The sequence below is a fragment of the Bos grunniens genome, chromosome 20, assembly GCF_055505025.1.
Source record: "Bos grunniens cultivar Pamir isolate PY7600 chromosome 20, Bosgru_T2T1.0, whole genome shotgun sequence".
Taxonomy (NCBI): Eukaryota; Metazoa; Chordata; class Mammalia; order Artiodactyla; family Bovidae; genus Bos; species Bos grunniens.
The window spans coordinates 70,177,499-70,203,614 of NC_141184.1; the positions used below are offsets into that span (position 1 = coordinate 70,177,499).

General features: G+C 44.0%; 1 protein-coding gene across 4 annotated transcripts in view; it reads right to left on the reverse strand.

Moving 5' to 3' along the window:
• DOCK2 (dedicator of cytokinesis 2) overlaps positions 1-26,116 on the reverse strand; it is a 458,684-nt gene that overhangs the window by 268,004 nt on the left and 164,564 nt on the right. For 3 of the 4 annotated variants that reach the window (XM_086362249.1, XM_086362250.1, XM_086362251.1), the window contains one exon: positions 17,129-17,277. In XM_086362249.1, coding sequence (XP_086218375.1) covers positions 17,129-17,277 — 149 coding nt within the window. Of the gene's footprint in view, positions 1-11,452; positions 11,616-17,128; positions 17,278-26,116 lie in introns of those variants that run through there. The other variant, XM_086362252.1, reaches the window with a different exon arrangement.

Below are 26,116 nucleotides of genomic sequence, written 5' to 3' on the forward strand. Positions count from 1 at the left end.
TGCAAAATAACAGATGTGTTATGTATTCTCAAAGAGCAAAGATGCTGGTGATTTCTTTCCTTCTTTTTCTTTATGCAGGCACCATCTCCTCTTCTTATTTCACCTTCTAGCCTATAACCAAGAGGATGTGGTGTCATAGTTTGTCTTCTAGAATAGACTTCAAGCAGATAAATATTTAGTCTTCTTGGGACTGTTTGAAAGTTTGGAAGATTATAACTATTCCTCTCCAATCTTCCCTGAATCATGTCATTCCTTGTCCCCAGAAATGAAAACATCACTTCTGTTCTCTAAAGACTAACTCTACTCACATAAGAAAAACTCTATTTCCACAGAAGTTCCTTTCAGATTCTGTTCATCAGATTTCTAGTGCCTGTCCATAAGGTCCTTTGAGGCATAGCTGTCCTTTGCCACCTACTCACAACCACACAGGGACATGTCAAGCCAGAGGGGGACATTAAAAAATACCAACTTTGCCTGCATTTTTACATTTCTGATCCCTCACAAAAATGTATAGGAAAAATTATGGCTAACAAAAGCAACTATCTCATTATCCATTCGGCACATTTCTAAATTAAGCAGAGTAGTTTTTCAAGGTTATTATTTATTGCACAAATACTACCATAAGCAAAGTTCCAGCCCAGCAACATGTCTCACCTCCTCTATGGTACCTTCTCGCCCTCATGCCTGAAAAATCTGTCTGCAGCCTGCAGACAATTTGCGCTCTGCTTTTTCCAGTTAATTTGGCATAGCATTTTTATTAATATATTTGATGGCCAAGGGAAGTCAGTTTTTACTTACCCCTTGATGAGGTGTACGGAAAAGTTTAGATTCAGACAGAGTGAATTCTGGCTTTGCTACTAACTTTCTGTGTAGCCTAAGTCTATTTATTAAAAGTCCTGTAAGCCTTGTTTGCTCATCAGCAACTGGGGCATGATAACAGCTCACTCACAGGATCACAGTAAGAGCTGATTCCTGCAGACAAGGTCTTTCACACAGTGTTTGGCTTATAGTAACATTCATTTATGGGAGACTCACAAATAACAGGAATACTTTTAAAACATGGGTCTATCGTGAAGTAGAAAATAAAGCATGCATGAATAATTAAGATAAAGCATGAGATTGAATTCAAATAAATTCAGCTTTGGGAAAGATCTCCAGAATATTGATAATTTATATTCATTCACCTAAATTTAGAGATACTTAAGGGGAAAAGCTTGAAAATAATCGAAATCCATCAACTTTTCAAAGATATGTTTGAGTGACCTGCTTCAGATCACACAGACTGTCAGAACTAGAGCTGGAAATAGAACTTACGTGTCTTCAAAAATGGTTGAAAGGCTCTGATACCAAAAACCACCTTCCTGTCACCACCACCACAACCAGTACAGCCCGGGAAGCAGACATCATTAACCAAATGCTTTCAGGGGGATTACATCAGGGCAAGAGGGAAGGAAAGAAGAAACCTACATTGAGTATCAGCATGGTGGCCATGACTAACAAAATATGGAGAGGTGAGCCAGGTTCAGGCAGGACATATAACTTCCCAATGAGCACGCAGCTTGGGAGAGCGGAAGCCGGGATTCTAATCCACGGTCAGTGTGTCTCCAAAGCTCTTTCGACTAGACTTTGACTCAATGAAAACTATTTTTTGACTATCCAACCTGCATGGGTATTATGTTAGGACATGACAGTGAACAACACAGATGCAGTCTTTGCATCCATGAGGCTTAAAGGACACTTCAAAGGTGCTGTAATGAGAGTCAGGTAAGGTGAAGTACGTACAGTCTCTGTGAACTATTCATGTAATGCCAACAAGTAAATATGAGCCTCTGCTCTCTGCCCAGAGTTCAATTACACTATAGGTTAAACAGGCTCAAACAGGCTGGCCTGGAAATTTCACCACCATTAATCTTCTGCGTGATTTCCATCAGAAAATGCATGCTGAATTCTAAACTGATGCATGAACAGCTTTAGGAGCACAACAGTACTCAAAAGTTAGTACCTGCTTTTTATATGAAGCTGATTTACAACCGCAGCTGATTTACCTTTCTCATTAGGTTTTGCTGAACACAAAAAATAAAATTAGTGTCAGCATGTATTTCTGGAAAGTAGACTAATTGAAGATGGGAGGATCAATCAAACCACAAAGATTAATTATTGAGTATCTGCTCAGAATCCGGCACTATGCCCAGGCAATGTAGAAATACAGAGAAAACATAAGACTGGACCAGCCCTGTGCACGGAGAGGCTGTAAACCAGGTATGAGGCATGTTCATAAGAGCACTTCCAGTAGGTGGTGGTCTGTGTCAAAATTCTGGGAGACTGGGGTAAATATATGTCTTCAAAATGGGCTGGGGCAAGGCGGAATGGGGGGAAGGGTGGTGTCAGAGATGAGGGCAATTAACCCAGGTTTCAAAATAGTTCTGCTTTGGATATTCAGAGAGTTCATGATGGCAGTGGTAAGACTGATAACCATAGAGAAAGGCAGAGGACAAGTGTGCCTCCCAAAATGCATAGACCATTGACTCCCCAGACTAGAGCTGGAGAGTCCTAGGAAAAGGTCTCAGACATTGTAAATTTAAGAGCATTTAGTCTTAAGCACCTTTGCCTCCCACCCCTATGCCTAGAACACTGCCTGACAAACAGCAGATGCTCACGATCAAAGAGGTGGAAAGACACAAGCTTCACTGCGAAGAGAAGTAACAAAAACAAGTGCTGGGCCTCCTTCCACACGTGCCAGACAGTCCGGATACGACAAGAATAAACAACGATGCACACAACCGAATGCTGAACTCCACAACAGACCAGCAGTCGTCAGCACACTGCAGGGAAAGCGACTAGGGCTGGGCTCACAGAACCGAGGATGATTTCTTAACAGGAGGGAAACTGGGCGGGGCCTGTCAAGGCAGCAGATGTCACAAGGCATTCAGATGTCACAGCTGAGATATGTAGTGGGGTAAGACAGAAACAAACACACGGAATCCAGGCAAATATACTAGGAAGCAACAGGAAGAGATGGGACTGTGGTTTGTAGTAAGTAACTTGGCAAGCCGAACAAAACACATCTGTGACTAGATTCAGGCTGTGAACCACCAGTTGAAGGCCCTCAGGATAAGAAGAAGGAAGAAAAAGAATCCCAAAACATGGAGGGAACAGGCCAAGGACAAACAGAGAGCAAGAAGCAGGAAGGCTCAGTGGGAGAGTCAGAGGCGTCTCCCCAGAACCCAGAATGCCGCTGAAAGTGGTAGGAAATGTGGTTGGAGAGAAAAAGCTAAGCTGAGTTTATATTCCTGGTAGAGGGAAAGGTAATAAATAGAGAGTGAAAGACAACTTTAGGATGCTATGCTGCTTGGAGAAATTGTGCTGAAACTAAACACTCCCCCCCCCCCATCTTGGCTGCTAAATCAACTGTGCTTATCTCTAAGACTAATGTTATCTAAAGTCGCCCTGAGAAAATGTCCATTCTAGAATTCTTGGGTTGTTTTCTGGAAACTTCCCTGGTGCAGTCACTGGTGGCTGTCCCTGCATTGCCTATGACAGCTGGGACTCTTTAGACAGAGCTGTAGATCAAAAGCATCTTCAAAAACAGCACTTTCGTCTTCACTTAAGGATTTACATTTCTACCAGTTGAACAAATCAAAGTTATAGTTCCCTCAGTAACTGTAACCTGGACCAACTGTAGTGATATTTTTCTGCTGCTGAGCAGTCTTTTAACTCACGCCTCCCAGCTGTGAACAGGAGGTTTAATTCAAGCAATATATAAGAAGTGTTTCTTGGAAAACAAGTGGCTGGCCCAGAGAAGGTTTAGTGTAAACGGCTGTTCCTTTCAACCTGTGCTTTTATGCAATTGTTCCCTACAGACAGAAATCTTCACAGCATCCTCCACAGTCTTCTGAACAGGTCTGAACAGAAAGGTACTTTCTCTACTCTTGTAAGTTGCCAACTTGCCCATTCATGGGTCAGAGCCCAGATTTGCCACTGCAGGCAGCTGGTGTTGATTGAAGGCTCCATAAACTGCCAGGACTGAGATGAGAGAGTAATGTGATCAAGGCTCTTACCCAGGAGATAATACTGCAAGAGCATCAAAAAGCTCATTAATCAAGGCAAGTAAAATTTAATGCCATATTAAAAAAAATACAAATTAAGGCAGAAAAATAAATGATGAACAAAATCTTAAAATACTGGTTTTTAAAAATGTTGCATTGAAATACAGCTTTTCTTGATTACCGAATTTTTGGTGCCCAATTATACTTTGTCCCTAGCCTCAGGCAAATGCATCACTTGCCCAACCCTCATCCCAGCCCTTGGAAGCAGTTGGGAGAGAGCCAAGAGGACATAGTGAATTTAGCTGTGGGTTAAAGTGCTGTACTCAATATGCCAGCAAATCTGGAAAACTCAGCAGTGACCAAAGGACTAGAAAAGGTCAATTTTCATTCCAATCCCAAAGAAGGGCAATGCCAAAGAATGTTCAAACTACTGCACAATTGCGCTCATTTCACATGCTAGCAAGGTCTTACTCAAAATCCTTCAAGCTACGTTTCAACAGTACATGAACTGAGAACTTTCAGATGTACAGTCTGAATTTAGAAAAGTCAGAGGAACCAAAGATCAAACTGCCAACATCTGTTGGATCATAGAAAAAGCAAGGGGATTCCAAAAAAACATCTATTTCTGCTTTATTGACTATGCTAAAGCCTTTGACTGTGTGGATCACAACAAACTGGAGAATTCTTAAAGAGGTGGGACTATCAGACCACCTTACCTGCCTCCTGAGAAAGTTGTATGCAAGTCAAAAAGCAACAGTTTGAACTCGACATGGAACAATAGACTGGTTCCAAATTGGGAAAGGAGTACGTCAAGGCTTTATATTGTTACCTTGCTTATTTAATTTATGTGCAGAGTACATCATGTGAAACACTGGACTGGTTGAGTCACAAGCTGGAATCAAGACTGCCAGGAGAAGTAACAACCTCAGATATGCTGATAATACCACTCTAATGGCAGAAGGTGAAGAGGAACTAAAGAGCCTCTTGATAAGGGTGAAAGAGGATAGTGAAAAAGCTGACCTGAAACTCAACATTAAAAAAACTAAGATCATGGCAACCAGTTCCATCCCTTCATGGCAAATAGAAAAAGTGGAAGCAGTGACAGATTTTATTTTCTTGGGCTCCAAAATCACTGCGGACCATGACTGTGGCCATGAAATTAAAAGAGGCTTGCTTCTTGGCAAGAAACCTATGACAAAACCTAGACAGCACATTAAAAAGCGGAGATATCACTTTGCTGACAAAGGACTGTATAGTCAAAGCTAGGATTTTTTCAGTAGTTGGTCATGTAAGGATGTGAAAGTTGGTCCATAAAGAAGGCTGAGTGTGAAAGAATTGATGCTTTCAAATTGTGGTGCTAGAGAAGACTCTTGAGAGTCCCTTGGACAGTAAGGACATCGAACCAGTGAATCCTAAAGGAAATCAACCCTGAATATTCATTGAAAGGACTGTAGCTGAAGTTCTAATACTTTGGTCACATGATGTGAAGAACCATCTCTTTGGAAAAGACACTGATGCTGGGAAAGATTGATGGCAAAAGGAGAAGGGGGCAACAGAGGATGAGATGGTTGGATGGGATCACTGAATTGATGGACATGAATTTTGAGCAAACTGCAGGAAATAGTGAAGGAGAGAGGAGCCTGGCATGCTGAAGCCTACCAGGGCACAGATTTGGACACGACTCAGTGACTGAACACCAACAAACTCTTTTAGACTTTGGTCATGGCAAATAGAGGAATATTGAAGAACTCCTTGAGAATTATTTCTAGTTGGTGCTGAGTTCTAGTCAACTGTCAACAAAAACTGTCTACTAATTTTCCAGGTGGCTCCCCTGACAATAAATGACCCAAAGACCATCTAGTAAGTTATGCCAAGCCATCCACTTGCTAAACTTGCCAAGCAAAGATCAGGTGACATTCAGGTGCCAAACACTGGCCTAGGAATTACCACATGGATAAGGCTAACAAACAACCCTGGTCGGTGCTGTCATGTGCAAGGTCCTTGTGACCAGGACAGGCTGCAAGACTCCTCCATATTCTCAGTCCCCACAGCTTCATCCTTGGTTAATGCATGCTGATATGACTGAGTCAAGTAATTACCCAATAACTCACTTAGTAGGAGGTTCCAATCACCTCCAGACAGATTGGGGCATTTAACAGAGTGGAATCCTCTAGTAAGGCTGGTCATTTGTCTGTGAGTTTTGTCATTTTTGACTGAAAAAAGCACAGAAAACCCCTTATGTATCAGCAGCCCTTCACACTGGAACAGGTGTCTTTTGGGAAACTGCTCACCCTCAAAATGCATTCTTTGGAAGCGAGCAATCCTTCCTGAAACACTTCAAAGTAAGCTTATTAAGAAAAATAATGTTAGGCCTACATAAAAGTTGCAAAAACAGTAAAGAAAATTCCTATGTACCCTTCATCCAGCCTCCCTTAATGTTAACATCTTAATGGTAGCGTAATCAGGGCATAATTATTAAAGCACAACATTTGTGTCAGTACAGTATTATTAACTAAATCACCAGTTCAGTCAGTCAGTCATGTCCAACTCTTCACGACCCCATGAACCGCAGCACAACCAGACCTCCCTGGTAAACTCCCAGAGTTTACCTAAACTCATGTCCATCGAGTCAGTGATGCCATCCAATCATCTCATCCTCTGTCGTCCTCTTCTCCTCCTGCCCTCAATCTTTCCCAACATCAAGGTCTTTTTCAATGAGTCAGCTCTTCGCATGAGGTGGCCAAAATATTGGAGTTGCAGCTTTAACATCAGTCCTTCCAATGAACACGCAGGACTGATCTCCTTTAGGATGGACTGGTTGGATCTCCTTGCCATCCAAGGAATTCTCAAGAGTCTTCTCTAACAGAACAGTTCTATTCTAATTTTGTCAGTTTTCCTTCTCGTGTCCATTTTCTGGTTCATGACCTAATTCAGGATCCTACTTTGAATTCAGTTGTCACATCTCCTAAATCCCCACCAATCTGTGACAGTACCTTGGTACTTCCCCATCTTTCATGGTCTTAAGTTCTGAAGAGTAATCATCTGCTGTTTTGTAGAACAGCCCCTGCTGGGGCTTGTTGAAAGCTTTCTCATTATGAGGCTGGTTGTATGTTCCTGACAGGACTCTCTAGGAGAGCAGTGCTGTGTCCTTCTCAGGACAGCTTCTTGGGAGGCACAGGCTGCTGATGTGTCCTTCCTGGAGACGCTCCCTTTCACCACCTGGCTACGGGGGTGCCTGTCAGGTTCCCACACTGTGAATCTACTGTCTTTCCTTGTGTTATTGGTAGGCAGATGTTTTGGGAGGATACCCTGAGACTATACAAATATTCTGTTTCTCATCAGGCTTTTGCCCATCACCTTTAGCATCCATTGGTGGTTCTTCCTTGTAACAATGATAACCGAAAGGCTTGCCTAATCAAAAGAGAGCTTTTTATAATCTTTAAACCTTATTTAAGACCCAAAGGCCAAAAATGACTGCATTGAAAGACAGTAACCTCCCCGTCAAATGTGCCTTTCCCACAGCTGTGTGGCTTAGACGTCTGGTTTAGGAATGGCACTCAAGCCTTCATCCCCATCCACCACCTATGCAGGCATCTGGGCTCTCATCCTCACTGGCCCACACAGGCCCTCAAAATTCCACATGCTACAAGGAAAGAAGTCATTGCTAATCAATGAGAATTGCCATGGGAAATGAAACAAATTTCTTTATCTCTGTTCTAGGTTGGGTGTTTAGTTTGTCTTTGAATTGCGACATCCCTGGAGCATCCTTTCATTGGCCAGTCTCATGAGAACCTTTAGACACAGCAGATCCAGGATTGCTGGCGAAAAGAGAAGGCACACAGGCAGCTCCCCTGAACCTGTGGGGTTTTTTCATTTCTTTGAATTTTCTTTGAAATTTCTTTGAATCCCAGACAGTGGTATGCTGGTAAATGTTTATCAATTGTCTCTCCAAGAAGAGAAAAAATAAAAGTCTGGATATTAAGCATTTGTCAATTTTCTGGAATGAGTACTTCCTTCATGGTTGATTTCAAGCTACCAATAATGACTCTGCTGAACACAGAATTGGGAAGAAACGGGCTGCAGCAGAGCATTAAATATTAACATCTATAACATTAAATATCTGTATGCATTTCTACCATACAGACACAACAGATGTAAATAACCTCAAGCTCATAGATAAGAATAAAGTATGGTAAGATAATTAGGAAGTGATACTCCTGAACATATATTTATTACCTTTGACTTCAATATCATTTATTAGTTGTAGATATTTATATAAAATTTTAACGATGGCTGTTATTTTAACAAATAGCTCAAAAACTTCCTAAACCTTTAACACTTGGTTCCCATGAGCCGGTGCAAGCCAGCTCCAGCACACCGTGCCATACGGTGGCTATCACGAGCCCATAGTTCTGGAGGACCCCAGAGGAGCCCTGAGGCGCAGGCTGATGCCCTCTCCAGGCCCTGCAGGAGCCCTGGTGAGGGCCGGGTGCCCGCAGGTGATGGCTCTGCTCCAGCAGCAGCACCTGCGCTCCTTGGCCAGGCCCCCGCGATGCCTGCGAGGGCTCCAAAACATCTGGCTGCTGCCAGGGCCGCTTGCGGTCTGCCTTCAGTGCCGACGGCGCACCGAATGCTCCCTAAGCCTGGGACCTGTTTGCCATTCTCCCAGGAGATCACTTGGCCCTTAACCGTTCTTAAAAGAATTATAGGGATGTTTCAGAAGCACCCTGGAACAGTGGAAAGAGCTTAGGAGGGAAGGGAACTAGTGAAGGAAGAAGCAAAGCCACACGGATCCAGTAGAGATTATCCACCGAGTAAAACGCTGCATGCTTTCACAGATGTTCTTGTAATCCTGGCACACCTACCCAGGGACACAGCAAGCCTATTTTTACCAGGAGATTATTTGACTTCCAGGGTTCCCCAGATAATCAGAAGCAGAGTGAGCACACACCCCAGCTCTGCTCACTCCTATAGCTTCAGCATGCGGGGTAGCACACACGGTTCTTTCCGTTGTTTGTGGGATGGATGCATGAATGCAGCCTAACTCCAAAGCTCGTGCTCTTACCTCCACCAGGGAAATGATGCTCGTAAAGTGTTAAGAGGTAGTGTGTCAGTGAAGTCACGGAAGATGCAGTGATGTGTGAAAGGCTGACTGTGGAGTGAGATAGGGTGAGTCCCTGCCGACTCTGCCTTTTACTAACTCTCTGACCTTAGTTAGGAATGTCACCAAGCTTCCCACTCTACGCCAGTAGAATGGGGATAATAAAACTGACCTTGCCATGTGGTGGCCAGAAACAGAACAACCGTGATGTATGAGAAAGCACTTTGCAGGTTGAAGGGCACCCAGAAAGACAGTGTCCCACATGTCACTGTCCATGACGCTACTGTGCCATTCCGCTGGCCTAGGAAGAGGACATTTAACACCACAGATGCACAGGAAGGGCAATAGGTAAATAAAAAATGGCCTTAGACACAGCGGAAGTATAGGATCCCATCTATTTCAACTTTAAGTTCAGAGCTTAATTGGCTGTTCTGTTTGGAATGCCTCACAGACAAAAGAATTTTAGCAAGTCTTGTCTTCCTGCCTTTCATGTGATATATGAGGGAGCAGATAGGTTAGAAGAAAACCCTGCTGCTTCTGCAGAGTGGTATTGATCCTGGGAGCTAATTGATAATGCAAAGAGGCAGCATCAGCCTCTCTGCCAGCCTGCATCAGGCAGGCTGCCTGGGATTCACAGGAGCCCAGAATTTCAGAGGAAGACAGCCAAGCACAGGGGGCAGGGCCTGCTTGTATCACACGTGGAAGGTCCAGGCAGCACTAGACCAAGAACACCCCTGGACAGAAGACTCCCTGTGCCCACCTCAGGCCCTCCCCACCCAGGGGGCCTTCACAGGACTGAATTGGCTAATGCTCTTTTGCAGTCAATGTCAGCTCCTCTGTAAGGAAGGGATATGAGGGTGAGTGGATGTGTTTGTGTGTTTTAAAATACACGCACCCAAATTTACACATGTGTATTCGACATAGTAGCTGAATTGACTGAAGCAGGTAGGGAAGGTAGGGGAGTGGAAGCAAGAGATAAGGACAAAGGTAAAAACACACACATATACCTGAAACCAGAGAGGGCCTTGCAAAGACCGATGAGGAAAATGTGTCATAAACTATGTGATTAATTCAACCTCTGCACTTGATATCCAAAGTGAAAGTTGCTTTGTCGTGTCTGACTTTTTGTGACCCCATTGACTATATATCCATGGGATTCTCCAGGCAAGAATACTGGAGTGGGTAGCCTTTCCCTTCTCCAGGGGATCTCCCCAACCCAGATATCAAACCCAAGTCTCCCGCATTGCAGGAGGATTCTTTACCAGCTGAGCCATCAGAGAAGCCCAAGAATATTGGAATGGGTAGCTTATTCCTTCTCCAGTGGATCTTCCTGACCCAGGAGTCAAACCAGGGTGTCTTGCCTTGCAGGCAGATTCCTTACCAGCTGAGCTACCAAGGAAGACAAAAAGAGGAAGGAGCATACCTTCTCAGCACTCAGAGTGGAAGACCCGATGGAGAACTCAGGCTCTGCCCCTGATGTGGAGAAGTCATATTCATTCACTTCCCCATTCCTTTAACAGATAGCCAGGCTTCACACAGGATGAGCAAGGGGAAGGGGAGGGCTACACGGCAGAGCAGGCACTCCCGGTTACAAGACAGATGGGTCCACAGAGGATGATAACCCTGGCGTGAGCTCCATGGACCACTAGAGAGGGCTGTGGAGGAGGGTTAGAGAACACTTTCCCGGGAAAGTGACATTTCATCTGGCTTCCGAACATTAGGTAGGATTTAGCTAGGCAAAGAGAGGAGGCGGTGCACTCTGACAATGCAGACAGCACGCAGCAGCCCAGCAGAGAGAGAGTGTGGGCACTTGAGGCACTCAAAGAACTTTAATGGAGAGGAGGCTGGAGAGTCAGAGTGGAATCGGCAAGAGGCAAGGCTGGAAGGGTAAGCTCTGCGAGGTGGCGGGAGTGAGGCTTGCTCTCTGAGCTTCGGTGCTCCGAGCCTGGCAGGAGACACAGCAGAAAGCAGAACACAGCAGTCAGTGCTGTCGTGTCTGTCTGAACACATGGCCATGAACACAGAGAAGCAAGTCCTCAAACCCGCCTTAGGATGAGGGGTGTAGGGAGGACACGAAAGTGAGATTGCAGACAGGAATTATCACCCGAGCTGAACCTAAAAGGAGTTTGGGATTTTTACTTACATAAAAACAACAGGAATAGGAATAGAACAAAAAACATGTTTTGTTCAAGCATGAGCAAAAACCCTCTCTACCAGTGTCTAAGTTGATGAATAAAGATAGCATAAACCCCAAACCAATCATGAGCATCAGAGGGCCTTGGTAAAACTCCTCAGGTTTAGTCAATGGGCTCAAAAGGCTTTGTTTTTATTTTGTTTTCAAGCTGATTCTGCAGGTTCTCTACCTTCATGATGCAGATATACCCAACACGATCCCCTCTTCAGAATCAGGAGTCATCTTTACCCACTTTGTGATCACTATGCAGGGTACAACGTGACGACTCTCCTGTCTGTTGGAGAAATGAAACATACAAATGAAAAGCCTGATTTAGTGGTGGGCGGGGAGGAAGCCAACTCCCTCCAGGTCTGGCACAAGATTGAATGTTATGAGTTACTTGGCAGCCAGCAAAGCATAGGACAAAGCCAGTTTGAAACCATCTTTCAAAGTAACCTAAGTTGACAACTAAACTTGCTCAGGTGAGGGGGGAGGAAAGGAGTTAATACGGGACTTAAGGCAGAAGTCAGGCCTTTCCCCTCACCTGAGCCTGTGCCTCTCCTAGGTTAAAGTGCAACTCAAGCAAGCTGAGTGAGGGGACGGAACAGGGCCATTAGGAAACAGCAAGGGGCTTCCACACTGGTCCATCTGCCGGCCAACGTCACAAACACGGGTTTGACCCCTGGCCTGGGAAGATCCCACATGCCATGGGACAGCTAAGCTCATGTGCCCCAACTACTGAGCCCACTTGCTGCAACTGCTGAGTCTACGCACCCTAGAGCCTGTGCTCTGCAAAGAGAAGCCACTGCAAAGAGACGTGCGCATATTAAAGTAAGAGCAGAACACGCCTGCCGCACCTTCAGAAAGCCTGCATGCGACGAAGACCCAGCACAGCCAAACATGAATTAAAAAAAAAAATATATATATATCTCTCAAGACCTAAGCTTAGGCAGACAAACCTTCCTGAATCATAAGCCATCCAGAGTTACAGTGAAGAAGGTAGTAATAGGAAACATAGCTTCCTCATGCCAGGCCTGCTGTGCTGGGCTGTAATCACACAAATAATGACAACCTATTGAAGACAAGCATTCTTTCCCATTCCTCAAACACACAAGGTCCCCCAAAAAGGAAGCTCGGCAACCTGCACTGTAATTACTAAATTTCCACACGTGGCTCTGCCCCTTGGCAATGGTTCAGGAGCTAGGTATAGCCCATGCTTGAGATGGAGAGACAGGCTATTCCATGGTGCCAAGAGAAAGTCAGTTTAAAAATAGATGGCTATGTTGTTATCAACACAGAGGATCCAAGCAACCAGAAGAAAAATCCAGGGCATTTACTCTAGGAGTCTTTCTCAGTTTTTTCCTCTGAAATTTCCAACTTTGAGAAGTTGGCGCCTGAAGAAACCAGAAGCACATCTGATGGTTTGGATTTTCAAAGTCAGATCTTCACACAGGCCATGTCCCCACTACCACATAAAAATGAGTTGATGAGCACAAATGACTGTGTTTGAAGACTGCCATTCTACGGTTTATTAAATGCCATATTGGAAGAGGAGATGGTTTATAGACTGGAAAGGGCTCTTCAATTAAGAAGGTAAAGAACTGAGGATGAGCCCAACTGTTGTTCCATTACTGGTGAATAGTGAAGATGAAAAAAATTAGGTCACCTTAGAGCAGAGGCCCTTACAGTGTAGTCCTTGGGCCAGCAGTATCCGTATCATCTGGGCATTTGTTAGAAAAATAAACAATCAGGCCTCGAAGCAGGAGGCAGATGCCTCCCACCTCCACCAAGTGAGCAACTGGAGCCCATTCCCTGCAGACACAACTTCCAAAATATCAACAGCAGGACAATCGAGGCAGGGGAGGGCAGGGCTTCCCTGACGGCTCAGTGGTTAAGAATCTGCCTGCCAAGGCAGGAGACACAGGTTTCCATCCCTGAGTCAGGAAGATCCCTTGGAGAAGGAAATGGCAACCCACTCCAGGATTCTTGCCTGGGAAATTCCATGGACAGAGGAGACTGGTGGCCTGGCGGGTTACAGTCCACAGAATCACAAAGCACTGGACACAAGTGAACAACTAAACAACAACAACAACAGGACAACAACAATCAAGAGCTGAGGCTGGGCCCTGCCAGAGAAGAGGCCTCATATTTCTCATTCTCAAAGTCAAGGAGACCTTCCCAACTAGAGGGTTCCTGGGAGTCAAAAGAAGAGTGGTGCTAAGCTACCAATAGGCCTCTTCGCTGGAATCCATCTCGGCTGAGAGATGCGCACCCGCACAGACACACACACACACACACGAGAGCACCCTGAGACAAGCCAAATAAGGACTCAGAACCCGGCAAATCAAAATGACTGACCAAAGGAAACCTGGAAGAAATTCCCCATGTAAGTGATTTTAAACACCACAAGGGAGTGACCCTCTCCGTGGGTCTGCCTGCATCTATCCACATGGACTATATTCCTTTCCTCCTAATAAACACTTTACTTGTTTCACTACTTTCTGTCTTTGTGGGAATTCTTTTCTGCAAAGCCAAAGGACCAGGGCCTTGTCACTGGCCACTGGCCTAGTGGCTAGGATTCAGACCTCTCACTGCCATGGACCAACCTCACCCTCTGCTGCTGCTGCTGCTAAGTCACTTCAGTTGTGTCTGACTCTGTGCGACCCCATAGACGGCAGCCCACCAGGCTCCCCCGTCTCTGGGATTCTCCAGGCAAGAACACTGGAGTGGGTTGCCATCTCCTTCTCCAATGCATGAAAGTGAAAAGTGAAAGTGAAGACGCTCAGTCATGTCCGACTCTTAGCGACCCCATGAACTGCAGCCTACCAGGCTCCTCTGTCCATGGGATTTTCCTGGCAAGAGTACTGGAGTGGGGTGCCATCGCCTTCTCCGTCACCCTCTGGCTCAGAACTAAAACCTGCTTCAAGCTGCTGCAGGCTGAGGCGACCCGAGATCAGCCCCATCCTCCAAAACTAACGATCAGAACCCTGTTGCCACAGCTCCTCCAGGTCACTGGGATGTACACTCATGTCTAAGATCTTTTGCATTAAAGCTGTGGTCCTCCACCCTGCTGCCTATTATCACCACCCCATGAGCATGCTATTGCGACACTCTGGCCAACGCCAGTCAACTGGAACCTGGGCACAACTGCTTTATAAAAAGCTTCTCCTGTCAGGCAACATGTAGCCAGAGTTGAGAGCTTCCATAGCCTGGAACAAGAGAGATTTAGATTAGATACTTTGGGACTTCTGATTTTTGGTTTAACTCAAACTAATAATGGTTACTGAATGGATCTTCTTCGTGGAAGACAACGTTTTTGAGAAGAGGAAGGAGAGATTCCTATCTTCATGAGCTGGAGAAGTTAGACGTGAAGCTCGCACATGGTGCCAACACTGTACCAAACCCAGTGGTAGCAATACTATTCACCCACTCACCAGCAAAGACAGCTGCTCATTCTGGGAAAGAGGTGGGTTAGTCCCGGGTTCAGAAGTCATTACCAAACCCACACACTCAGAGGCCCTGGAGAGTGGCACTCCGCCTCCCACACACCTCAAGGCCAGCTGCCACAAGCCCCACGGGGGCCCTGGGCCTCCCACACACTCGTTGGCTTTGAAGCCCCAAGCACTTGGGGTGTGTGAGACAGCAGCCCCTTGTCACCAGTGTCCAGGGTTACCCAGTGGACAAAATGATGACAACTTGTCAGGATAGAATTCCAGGGGCCCACTCCCCTGGCTCAGGCAGAGCCTAGCATTGCTGCTTAACAACTGATTTGTGAACTGGGGCCACCCCTTTACCCAAATCAGGAAATTGGCAGAACACGTGATAAGTGTGTCCTCAAACGGGGGTACCCTAGCGTAAGCCCAAGTATCTGGAATTTTTCCCTATGAAAAGGGACCTGAGCACTACTATATAAGAAACACTGGAAACTTTTTTTCAAGAGGAAGAAGCCCTATTCTCTGGGAAATTTCTGGAGATATAGTGTGCCAATCGTTATGCTTTTTACATTGTGAGAGTAAGAGCAAACATTCCCTAAATTCTTTTTAAAGATCAAATAGCAAAGACTGGAACCAGTTCAACAGCTGGCTAATGAATGCTGATGAAAACAACCCCGTCATCATAACATTCTCACAGAGTGAATTAGAGGTACCCAAGCTTTGGGGCATTATACTCACTCTCCCCACAAAAAAGACAGGATAGGAAAAGACAAGAGGGAAAAGACCATGCTTTTGTATCCTCAGGGTCTATAATTATGCAGACTTTGGAGTCTGACAAACTGGGTTCGAATTTTCAGCCTTCTATTTATCTGCTGTCTGGCCTTGAACTTTAAGTCTGTGAATTTCAGGTTTCCATTCGTAAAATGAGAATGATAATCTTTAGCAGTGATCAATGTGTGAAGAAAGAAGGCTTGGACTGCATTTAGCAAGTACTTACGGAATAGCAAATAAAGTACCATTGGTGATCATTATTTAATTATTCACTTCTGAATAGTGAAGTTGAAGCTTTCCTTCTCTTGAGAAGGCTTCCTTGAAAAAACGTTTACACACACACACACGCACAGAGTCTGTGTAGCTCCAGTTCCTAGGATGCATCTAGATTTTAGTCACTGTATTATATTGTCACTTTTTCTTTATATATTTATAGGTATTTTCTTAGGAAAAAAGATATGCCTTTGTGTGCCATGTGCCTGGCATATACCTAGTACATCATATGTACGAATGAATGAATGAATGAAGCTGGCTACATGCCTCATTCGCCTAGAAATGAGACAAGAAAAAACAACCAGGATGCTAAAAGTGGAAAAGACACGACAGAAGAGAGACATACTAGGAAACTGATAATAATGGTTCACTATTGGATATGAGCAGGAAAAAATACTGTTTCGCAGTTTTCTCATATAGTCAAACACAGATCCAATTCATCTAGAAAGCCCTTCTCAGTGAATCTGAAGGGAGGAGAGAGGATGGTCACACGAACACTCAGGGAAGACTTACTGGCTGTCTGGGTCTACCTGGCTCTGAGAGCAGCCCATCTAGGGACAGACACTCCTGGACGTTATTCAGGGATGAAGTAAGGTTGCAGACGAACCTGAGTCAACCATGAATGTTTATCCCCATCTTCAAGTCTCAAGAATTCTAGTCCTGTGTTTAATCACTGCTTCTCGGTCTTTACTGTTATCACACTCCATCTTCCTCATTGTCTTCTGCAGACTCTGCCCTTTGGAAGCCCTCTACTTACTCCCACCAAGACTTTCTGTTTGGGCTCAGGCTTGCCTAGCCTCTGAATGATGTCAAGAGTATACACTGGCCACCTCCCTAGCACCACCTTACTCCTCAGCCTACCTCTAGGATCTAGACCTGAGCATTCTGTTCATCCATAAAGAGTCTTCACCATCTCACCACTGTGGGAGGTAACCAAGGAAGGAAAACCAAGGAAAATCAGCCCAGAAAGCAGGGAAGTGAGTTTTCTTGGCTATGTAGGCATAGCAAATTTTCCTCATTTCCATCCCTACAAGTCAGGGCTTTAATAAATGAACAATTCATCTAAAAAGTCTGCAATATGTCCATACCTACACCCTAAGAAGGCCTATTCAACAAGAAATACGGTGACAAAATGCTACACGCTCAGCTCTAGTCCCCAAGCCGTCTTTAACAGATGGGGAGTTAGTCACTGGAAAAATAAGCCCGCTGAGCAAGCCATTGACTTTTATCTTTAGACTTCAACTGCTATTCATCAGCATCAATATTTTAGAACTTAATCAACTGAGCGCCAGTCTGAGTTCAGGACATCTACATCATCACGAAGACTCACCGCGTCCTGACGGCTGAGGACTTCCAGAATGCTGTTGAGCAACTCGACACAGTACTTCTTCTCCTGGACCTGGTGTTGCATGTCGTCCTTCTGCTCCAGGAGCTCCTTCAGCTCCTTGGTAATGACAGGGAGCAGAATGTCCCGGCATTCTGGAATGAAGGCAGTTCAGAGGCATATGAGCTCGTTGGTTTGTTTTAGCTTCCTTTCTTTCTTTTCTAGATAATGTTTCGTTACAGAGGCAATTCATGAATATATCCTTCTTGTAAAAAGGTGAATGTTAGAAATTAGGTTACCATTTTCTTAGAAAATTATTTACAATTCTGGCCCTTCTCCCAACACCCACTCTCAAGAAGCAACCAACCCGTTATTGTAGTCCATACGTGTGTATATACATATAAAAATGTATGTGTGTACATGTGGGTGTATACTGGTATAAAATATGCAGCATCTTTTTGATTTGGCTTTTCATTTAAGTAAACCATATCACACTATGATGATAATCCTTCAAGATCATTTTTTTATGTTTTACATATGCATGTATCAGTATAAAACATAGCATCGTTTTTGTTTTGTTTCCTTTTTATAAAAGAGGACTACACTGTACGTATTGTTCTGTACTTGTTTTAGTCACCAATGGTTTTTGGAGCTCTTTCTATGTTATCATATAGAGGGATCAACATTAAGTTTTTGCAGCTGTTTTACAGTATGGATATATTTGTTCATTTGTCATACCACTATTGATAGACATTTTTCACTAGCATAAATAGTAAAAAAAAAATGAATTACTTCCCACTTCCTCATGCACCATGGCTTTCATTTTAAATAAATTAAAACCTTTGCAAAGAAGGGTAACTCTCTTGGCACTGCTGCCTCAGGAAATATCTGGAAGGTTCTGAAATCCTATGCAGCTTTCTTTCTATATTTCTCTTAAAACCAGCAAACCTTGGGGGAACTGAAAAATTCAAAAACATTTCAAGTCATCCCCACCTAGATGCTTCTAGCACTAATATGTGACTCATACGCAACAATTTTATTTTAATTCAATACAGCAAATAAGAGTTGAACATCTCTGATGTGGAAGGAGCTGTATTTCTGGATGTACAGGGATAATACATGGTTCTCACCCATTAGACACTTAAAACCTGACAGGGGGAGTCAGCAACAATGCAAAGAGCAAAGGCAGCAGACAGAGTCAGGTAAAGGCAGGGGGAAGGAGACACCATCTCTCATTCTGTCAGCCCAGGGTCCACACCTTCTTCTGGCACAGCATCCTGGTCTCACCCTGGGGAGCCAATCTGCGATGGAATATGATCCGAGAGATATTGTCACAAGGCTCCCTGCCTTCCTCTGGACAAGGGTCAAGTTCAGTTCAGTTCAGTTCAGTCGCTCAGTCATTTCTGACTTTGCGACCCCATGGACTGCAGCACGCCAGGCCTCCCTGTCCATTACCAACCCCTGGAGTTTACTCAAACTCGTGTCCATCGAGTTGGTGATGACACCCAACCATCTCATCCTCTGTCATCCCCTTCTCCTCCTGCCTTCAATCTTTCCTAGTATCAGGGTCTTTTCCAATGAGTCAGTTCTTCGCATCAAGTGGCCAAAGTATTGGAGTTTCAGCTTCAGCGTCAGTCCTTCCAATGAATATTCAGGACTGATTTCCTTTAGGATTTACTGATCAGATCTCCTTGCAGTTCAAGGGACTCTCAAGAGTCTTCTCCAACACCACAGTTCAAATGCATCAATTCTTCGGTGCTCGGCTTTCTTTATAGTCCAACTCTCACATCCATCCATGACTACTGGAAAAATCATAGCTTTGACTAGATGGACCTTTGTTGGCAAAGTAATGTCTCTGCTTTTTAATATGTTGTTTAGGTTGGTCATAGCTTTTCTTCCAAGGAGGAAGGGACCCTATTTAGGATATCCCCTTGATTTGAACCTCGAGGAAAATTTAAAAACAGTAATTGCTGACACTGCTAATATACTGAGTGCTTACAATGTGCCAGGTGCATTTTAAGTGTCTTGCAAGAATTACCTCCATTAATGTTCCCAGTGCCTATAGGAGGCAGATAGATACTGTCATTTCTCCCCTTGTGCTGATGAGGAAACAGAGGACATGCCCCAGTCTGCGCACCATAGTAGGTGGTGGCCCCTGTCTGACTGCAGAGCCTGTGCTCTTAGCCACAAGACATAGGGTATTATCTCTCCGCGAGCTCACCTGTCTGCACAGGAGTGCCCCGGGAAGGCTGCCCATTGGCAGATGCTGCCTCCTCTCCCAGGGCTACTCTGAGTCTCCCCTCTCTGAAGACTGGTTCCCCAGCTTTTCCTCTTATTCTTGAACTACTCCTTATTATCCAAATGCACTTATTTTTACTTAAATTTACTAGAATAGGTTTATGTTGCTCACAGCCAAAGATTTCAACTGGCAGAGTTATTAAATGCCATGAGGGCTTCAGAAGAGAGAAATAATCTATGGCTGGAAGGTGCATAGAAGCTTCATAGGCTCTGACAGAATCACATCCCTTCCCTCAGAGCACCAAAATCAGTTTGTAATTAAACTCTAACCAGTGTAATTAATTAACGCCCATTCATCCAACCAAAGTGTAAGCTTCGTGACAGCCAAATTAAATCTCAAGTGTCCAACACAGTATCTGGATCTTAGTAGCTATTCAGTAAATCTTGGTGGAATGAATAAAAGAGGTGTCATTTGAAATGGTCACTGGTGAGTAAATAATATTGCCTTTGATAGAGTGGAGATTTAGAGAACAGAGAGTGATTTAGAGTACATGGACCAAGATATGGTACATACATACAATGGAATATTACTCAAACATATAAAAGGAGAAAATAGTGCTATTTGTAGCAACATGGATGCAACTAGAGAGTATCATACTAACTGAAGTCAGTCAGACAGAAAAAGGCAAACACCGTATGACATCATTTACAAATGGAATCTAAAATACAGCACAAATGAACGTATCCACAAAACACAGACAGAGAGAACAGACTTGTGGTTGTGTAGCACAGAGTCGGACACGACTGAAGCGACGCAGCAGCAGCAGATGTGTTGAATAAACTATTATATACAGGACAGATAAACAACAAAGTTCTACTATAAAGCACAAGGAACTATGTTCGATATCTCATGATAACCCATAATAGAAAAGAATATTAAAAAGAATACATGTATATAATGGAATCACTTTGCTGTACAGCAGAGATTGGCACAACACTGTAAATCAACTATGCTTCAATAAAATTTTTAAAAATAAATAATAGAGTACATGGACCTGGGTAAGGAGAACAGTCTCTTGGAAGTAGACTAATAGGAGATAATACTGAAAAGGAAAATTCTTAAATTCAATGGTTGGCATAAAGTTGTAGTTTGTGTTAGTCACTCAGTTGTGCCCAACTTTAGCGACCGCATAGACTATGGCTTGCCAGGATCCTCTGTCCATGGAATTCTACAGGCAAGAACACTGGAGTGGGTAGCCATTCCCTTCTCCAGGGGATCTTCTGGACCCAGGGATGGAGCCCAGGACTCCTGCATTACAGGCCAATTCTTTACCACCTGAGCCACCAGGGAAGTCCTAGAATAATAGAAGATAATATTGAAAAAGAAAATTCTTAAATTCTGTGGTAGGCATAAGGTTATAGTTCTATGGAAAAAGAAAATTATAGGCAACAAAATTTTGATTCAGCTTTGTTCAGTACTATAGATGTAATCAAGGGTTACAGGTTAATGGTATTTTATTTGGACTTAAGAAATGGTTGGCCTAAGGACTTTTGAGAATACAAGGTGTTGAGTTAGCCATTATCCTTTGTTTAGAGAGATAAGAAAAAAGACTGTATAATATCTACATACTAATTACCATAAAATTTAAGTTAAATCTTTGCTTATCCCATATCTTGTCACCATAAAGTTGAAATTTTGTCCAAGTCTCTTTATTAAAATGGCTAAAGAAATTTCCTGCAATGTTTACTTAACAATTCGTTACCTTCTAAAAGATGTTAACTTGTAACTTTGAAATTTTTTGTTTTTGCAGGAAATTGTATGTGTAAGAATGCTTGTTATATTGGGACTTTCTTGGTGGTCCAGCAGTTAAGAATCTGCACTACCAGAGCAGGGGTACAGGTTTCATCCGTGGATAAGGAACTAAGATCCCACATGTCACGAGGCACAGCCAATAAACACATACATAAAGGTCCACAGAAATGGGGTATCATTGATCCAAGACGGCATTTACCTAGTGTCCAAGTCTGAATGCAGATCAAAACCTAATTGTCATTATAAGCAACAAGAATCAAACAGCAACCTTTCTTTGCTATCAATATCCAGGTTAGAAATCTTCTTTAAAAATAAAAGAACGATGTTATAGGTAAAACTGAGTTCATTTGAAGTTGCAAACTCTTTGTGTTTGGCAGATGGGCCTCACCAGCTTCATGAAAATTAACTCTCTTCACTGATGTTGTCATAATTAAACCCCACCAGAAGAACTGTTCTTTCTTTTATTACATTAGGCAAGGATTATAAAGTCTTCCTGTTTGAAAAGCTTATTTTGCTTGTAAAACAAAAAGAGATTGCAATAAAGGACATTTAAAACAACGAAAGCCTTGTTCTTCCACAGCTCTCTGGGCAAAGGGAGTCCTAAGAATTGTTTTTAAGGTGACTCACGTCATTGTGGGCTTCCCAGGTGGCACTAGTGGAAAAGAACCTGCCTGTCCGCGCAGGAGACATGAGAGGTGAAGGTTGGATCCCTGGAGCAGGAAGATGCCTGGAGGAGGGCATGGCAACCCACTCCAGTACTCCTGACTGGAGAATCCCATGGACAGAGGAGCCTGGAGGGCTACAGTCCATGGGGTCACAAAAAGTCAGACACGACTGAAGCAACTTAGCACACACACATTCCCCTGTAGCATATAGAACAGCTGGAGGAAGAAAAGGCCGAAGAGCAGAGACCAGAGAACATGCTACTGCAGTAGTCCAAGTGATGGCAAATGAGAATAAAACCGCTGGATTCTATCTCCCTGCATTCCTACCCTCTGACACAACATTCTTATTTTCTGTTGAAACTAAAGATTTGGCAAGAGCTTAAAGAAAGATCTGGAGAAGGAAATGTATGGTCTTGAGTTTAAAGCATAAAAAAACTATGTTTTAAAGCCCAAAACAACAGACATTTGTGATCCAAGATTTAAAATCATTTAAAACCTCTACATCTGTAAATGGGAATTCCCAGGTGGCTCATGGTAAGGAATCCGCATGCCAGTGCAGTAGACATAGTTTTGATCCCTGGGTCAGGAAGATCCCTTGGAGGAGGAATAGGCAACCCACTCTAGTATTCGTGCCTGAAAAATGCTATAGGCAGAGGAACCTGGCGGGCTACAATTTGTGGGGTCGCAAAGAGTCAGACATGACTGAGCGACTAACACGCACACAGGATCTACAGAAAGGAGATATGTAAAGGTAGACAAAGAGTTAGTCTATTGAGGCAACTAATTAACTCATTCCTCCACTTCACTTAGTCAATCAGTCTACCGTTTATTGAAGGTTCCCGAAGTGCTAGTCTCTATTCTTGGGTGGGGGAGAATGCCAATCACAGCAAGAAAGTCAACAGAGATAAGAGGCAGACTTAAGTAGACAAGAAAAAACTGATGCCTTTACTTTCTTGGAATGGCAACTGTCATTGGCCATAAAACAGAGCAGCAAAGTAGTGAAGGTCAGATTTTTCCTTTGAAATTCATTCTGGGAATTCCCTGGTGGTCCAGTGGCTAGGATTCTGTGCTCCCAAAGCAGGGGGTCCTGGTTCGATCCCTAGTCAGGGAACTGGATACCACAGGCCACACCTAAAGGTCTCATGTGCCACCACTAAGACCCAGCACCGCCAAATAAATAAAACAAGAATATTTTTTAAAGTTCATTCTGCTGGTATTCTAGTTGAGATACTTCAGCCAGATCTCCTTACAAAGATATGGGTGTAAGGGAAAGGGCCAGTTGAAAGATTTTAGGTGTTAATGAAGACCTCCTTGAGAAGTACCAGACTTTACATTCTACTTAAAATGGAGCTAAATTATTAGATTCTCATGAAAAAATACAACAGTGAGTTCTCCATCCCTAGAAATATTTAAAAAGTAGGTAGCTTAGCTGCTCCTGAGGACTTCCCTGGTGGCTCAGATGATAAAGAATCTGCCTGCAATGCAGGAGGCCCATGTTCAATCCCTGGGTTGAGAAGATCCCTTGGAGAAGGGGACGATGACCCACTCCAGTATTCTGGCCTGGAAAATCCCATGGACAGCAGCCTGCCAGGCTTCTCTGTCCACAGGATTGCAAAGAGTCAGGCATGACTGAGCAGCTGCTTCTGAGAAGGAATGATGAACAGGTATTCAAAGTATCAGATGCAGGGTTAACAAAATGATAGTTAAGTCCTCATCCAAAACTCTATGATTCATAAAATGGAGTTTGAAAGGAAGGGGCAGGAAGGAAGGTATATTTGCTAGGTGGAAAGACAGTGGATGTTTGCCTTGTTTACGAACCACTGAAGTTGTGGGAGCTCCAGACCAGGCCACAACAGAATCAGTGGTTTTTCAATCTGAAAGTCACCTACTTTACAGGTTATCAAACCCAGCATCCCCACAAGATGAGGGCCCTTGGTTCTGAGAGTCAGCAAGATTTTAGCTGAGGAAGCCATTAATAGTGTGACCTGCTTTTCAGAAAGTACTTTGTCTTCTCATTAACCATGATTTCTCAGAAACATCTGGCTCCTCTGTTTTGAGATGAAATAATTTTTCTCATTTGTAATTGGAGCTGTGAAATCATATTAGTCTGTAAAGCCTCAGGAAGCAGTATTTCTAAATTGTGACTTGATTGTGAAGCAAACAAACAGAAATGATTTAAAAGATAAATATTGCAGAGCCTTAAACCAATGTTTATATGAAGGGGCAATGAGCATCAGAGACCTGCAAACCCAGCCTGGGAAACTGAGCCCAAACAAGGCTGGAGGTCTGCCATCAGGTGACAACAAGTTCAAATTGTAATTCAGACCAGGCACTTAGGAACCTGCAGAGCTACTCAACTCTGTATTGTCACAGAAAGGAGTTTTCTTTTGTCAAAGTAACTTGCAGAGACAAAAATGCAGTGTTTCTGGGCTCTGAATTCTTCCTTTTCAGAGAAAGTTTTATCCTTTGGCAGAAGGTGCCATTGACTGAATTCATAAGTCTCTTGAAGTGTGATATGTTTTTGCAATAATTTCACAACTCAGGGACACTTCAAATAAGATGGCCTTTTTCATCGTCTCCTTCTCCCCACTATCAGCTCCATGGAAAGATCAAAATGGATCCTTTGTCCATTTTGGAAAACCACCCTGAGGTGCATCAGGCCACAGATATACCTGTGATCACAGCCACAGCTGCAGCCCCAGAGGAAAATGCTCCTAAGAAAAACATCTGAACTTGCTGTCTTCCCCCCACGAGCCCGCTTCTTCTCCTGTGCTCACTCTGAGCAAAGACACACCCAGGAACACAATCCACCAAGCAGACTTGATTTCTTCTTCTATCCCCAACATCTTCTCCACTGAGAAGTCAAATCCATTTAACCCCTGGGCCAACTTCCTGTATGCTCTGTTCCAAGTCTCCCAAACTGATCCCCTCTTCCAATTTCAGCAGCAGGAATTTCCCAAAACTCAAACCTGACCACGGGACTCCCCTCCCTGAGGAGCTTCGGTAGAGCCTCTCCGAGGGCCTGCAGGTGAGTTTCACACACGCTTCGGCAGAGCTGAAGGCCCGCAATGGGCAGACATCACTCACCCCTGCACGCCCCCCCTCCCATGCCACTCCACCATAGCCTCGCCACCCCTCCTGCGTCTCAGTTTTCACACATTGTTTTCTTTGTCCAGAATGTACTTATCCCATCCATCTTCACCTGAACAACTCCTCCTTGCCTCTGAGGTCTTAACTTAGTTGCCAAATCCCCTATGTCAACGTTTGTGACACCCCAACTCTGACTGGGGTAACCCTGTTCTCTGCTCCTGTAGCACCCGGGCTAGACTTGTGTCTTCCCATTTCTCTACTATGTGACCATGTCTATGTAACAGGACAAACAATGAGATTCTTATTAATATCCCAGAAATGAAGCTGAAGCCCAAAGCTGAGGACAGAATAAGCCCCACATTCTAAATTCAAATTGTCTCCAGTAGTTGTGGTATACCACCATCTCTCATGCACAGTTCAGTTCAGTTCAGCTCAGTCGTGTCCGACTCTTTGCGACCCCATGAATCGCAGCACGCCAGGCCTCCCTGTCCATCACAAACTCCCATTGTTCACTCAGACTCACGTCCGTCGAGTCAGTGATGCCATCCAGCCATCTCATCCTCTGTCGTCCCCTTCTCCTCCTGCCCCCAATCCCTCCCAGCATCAGGGTCTTTTCCAATGAGTCAACTCTCATGCACAGGTAAAGTCAAAATCACTGCAGATGGTGACTGCAGCCATGAAATTAAAAAGACGCTTGCTCCTTGAAAGGAAAGCTATGACAAACCTAGACAGTGTATTAAAACACAGAGACAGCACTTTGCCAACACGGGACTATATAGGCAAAGCTATGATTTTCCACCAGTCATGTATGGATGAGAGAGTTGGTCCATGAAGAAGGCTGAGCACCGAAGAATTGATGCTTTCGAACTGTGGTGCTGTGGAAGGCTCTAGAGAGTCCCTTGGACTGCAAGGAGATCACATGAGTCAACCCTAAAGGAAATCAACCCTGAATATTCATTGGAAGGACTGTTGCTGAAGCTGAATCTCCAATACTTTGGTGACTTGGTATGAAGGGCTAACTCATTGGAAAAGACCCTGATGCTGAGAAAGATTGAAGGCAAAATGAGAAGGGGAAGGCAGAGGATGAGATAGTTAGATAGCCTCACTGACTCAAAGAACATGAATTTGAGCAAACTCCAGGAGATGATGGACAGAGGAGCCTGTCTGGCTACATTCCACGAGGTCACC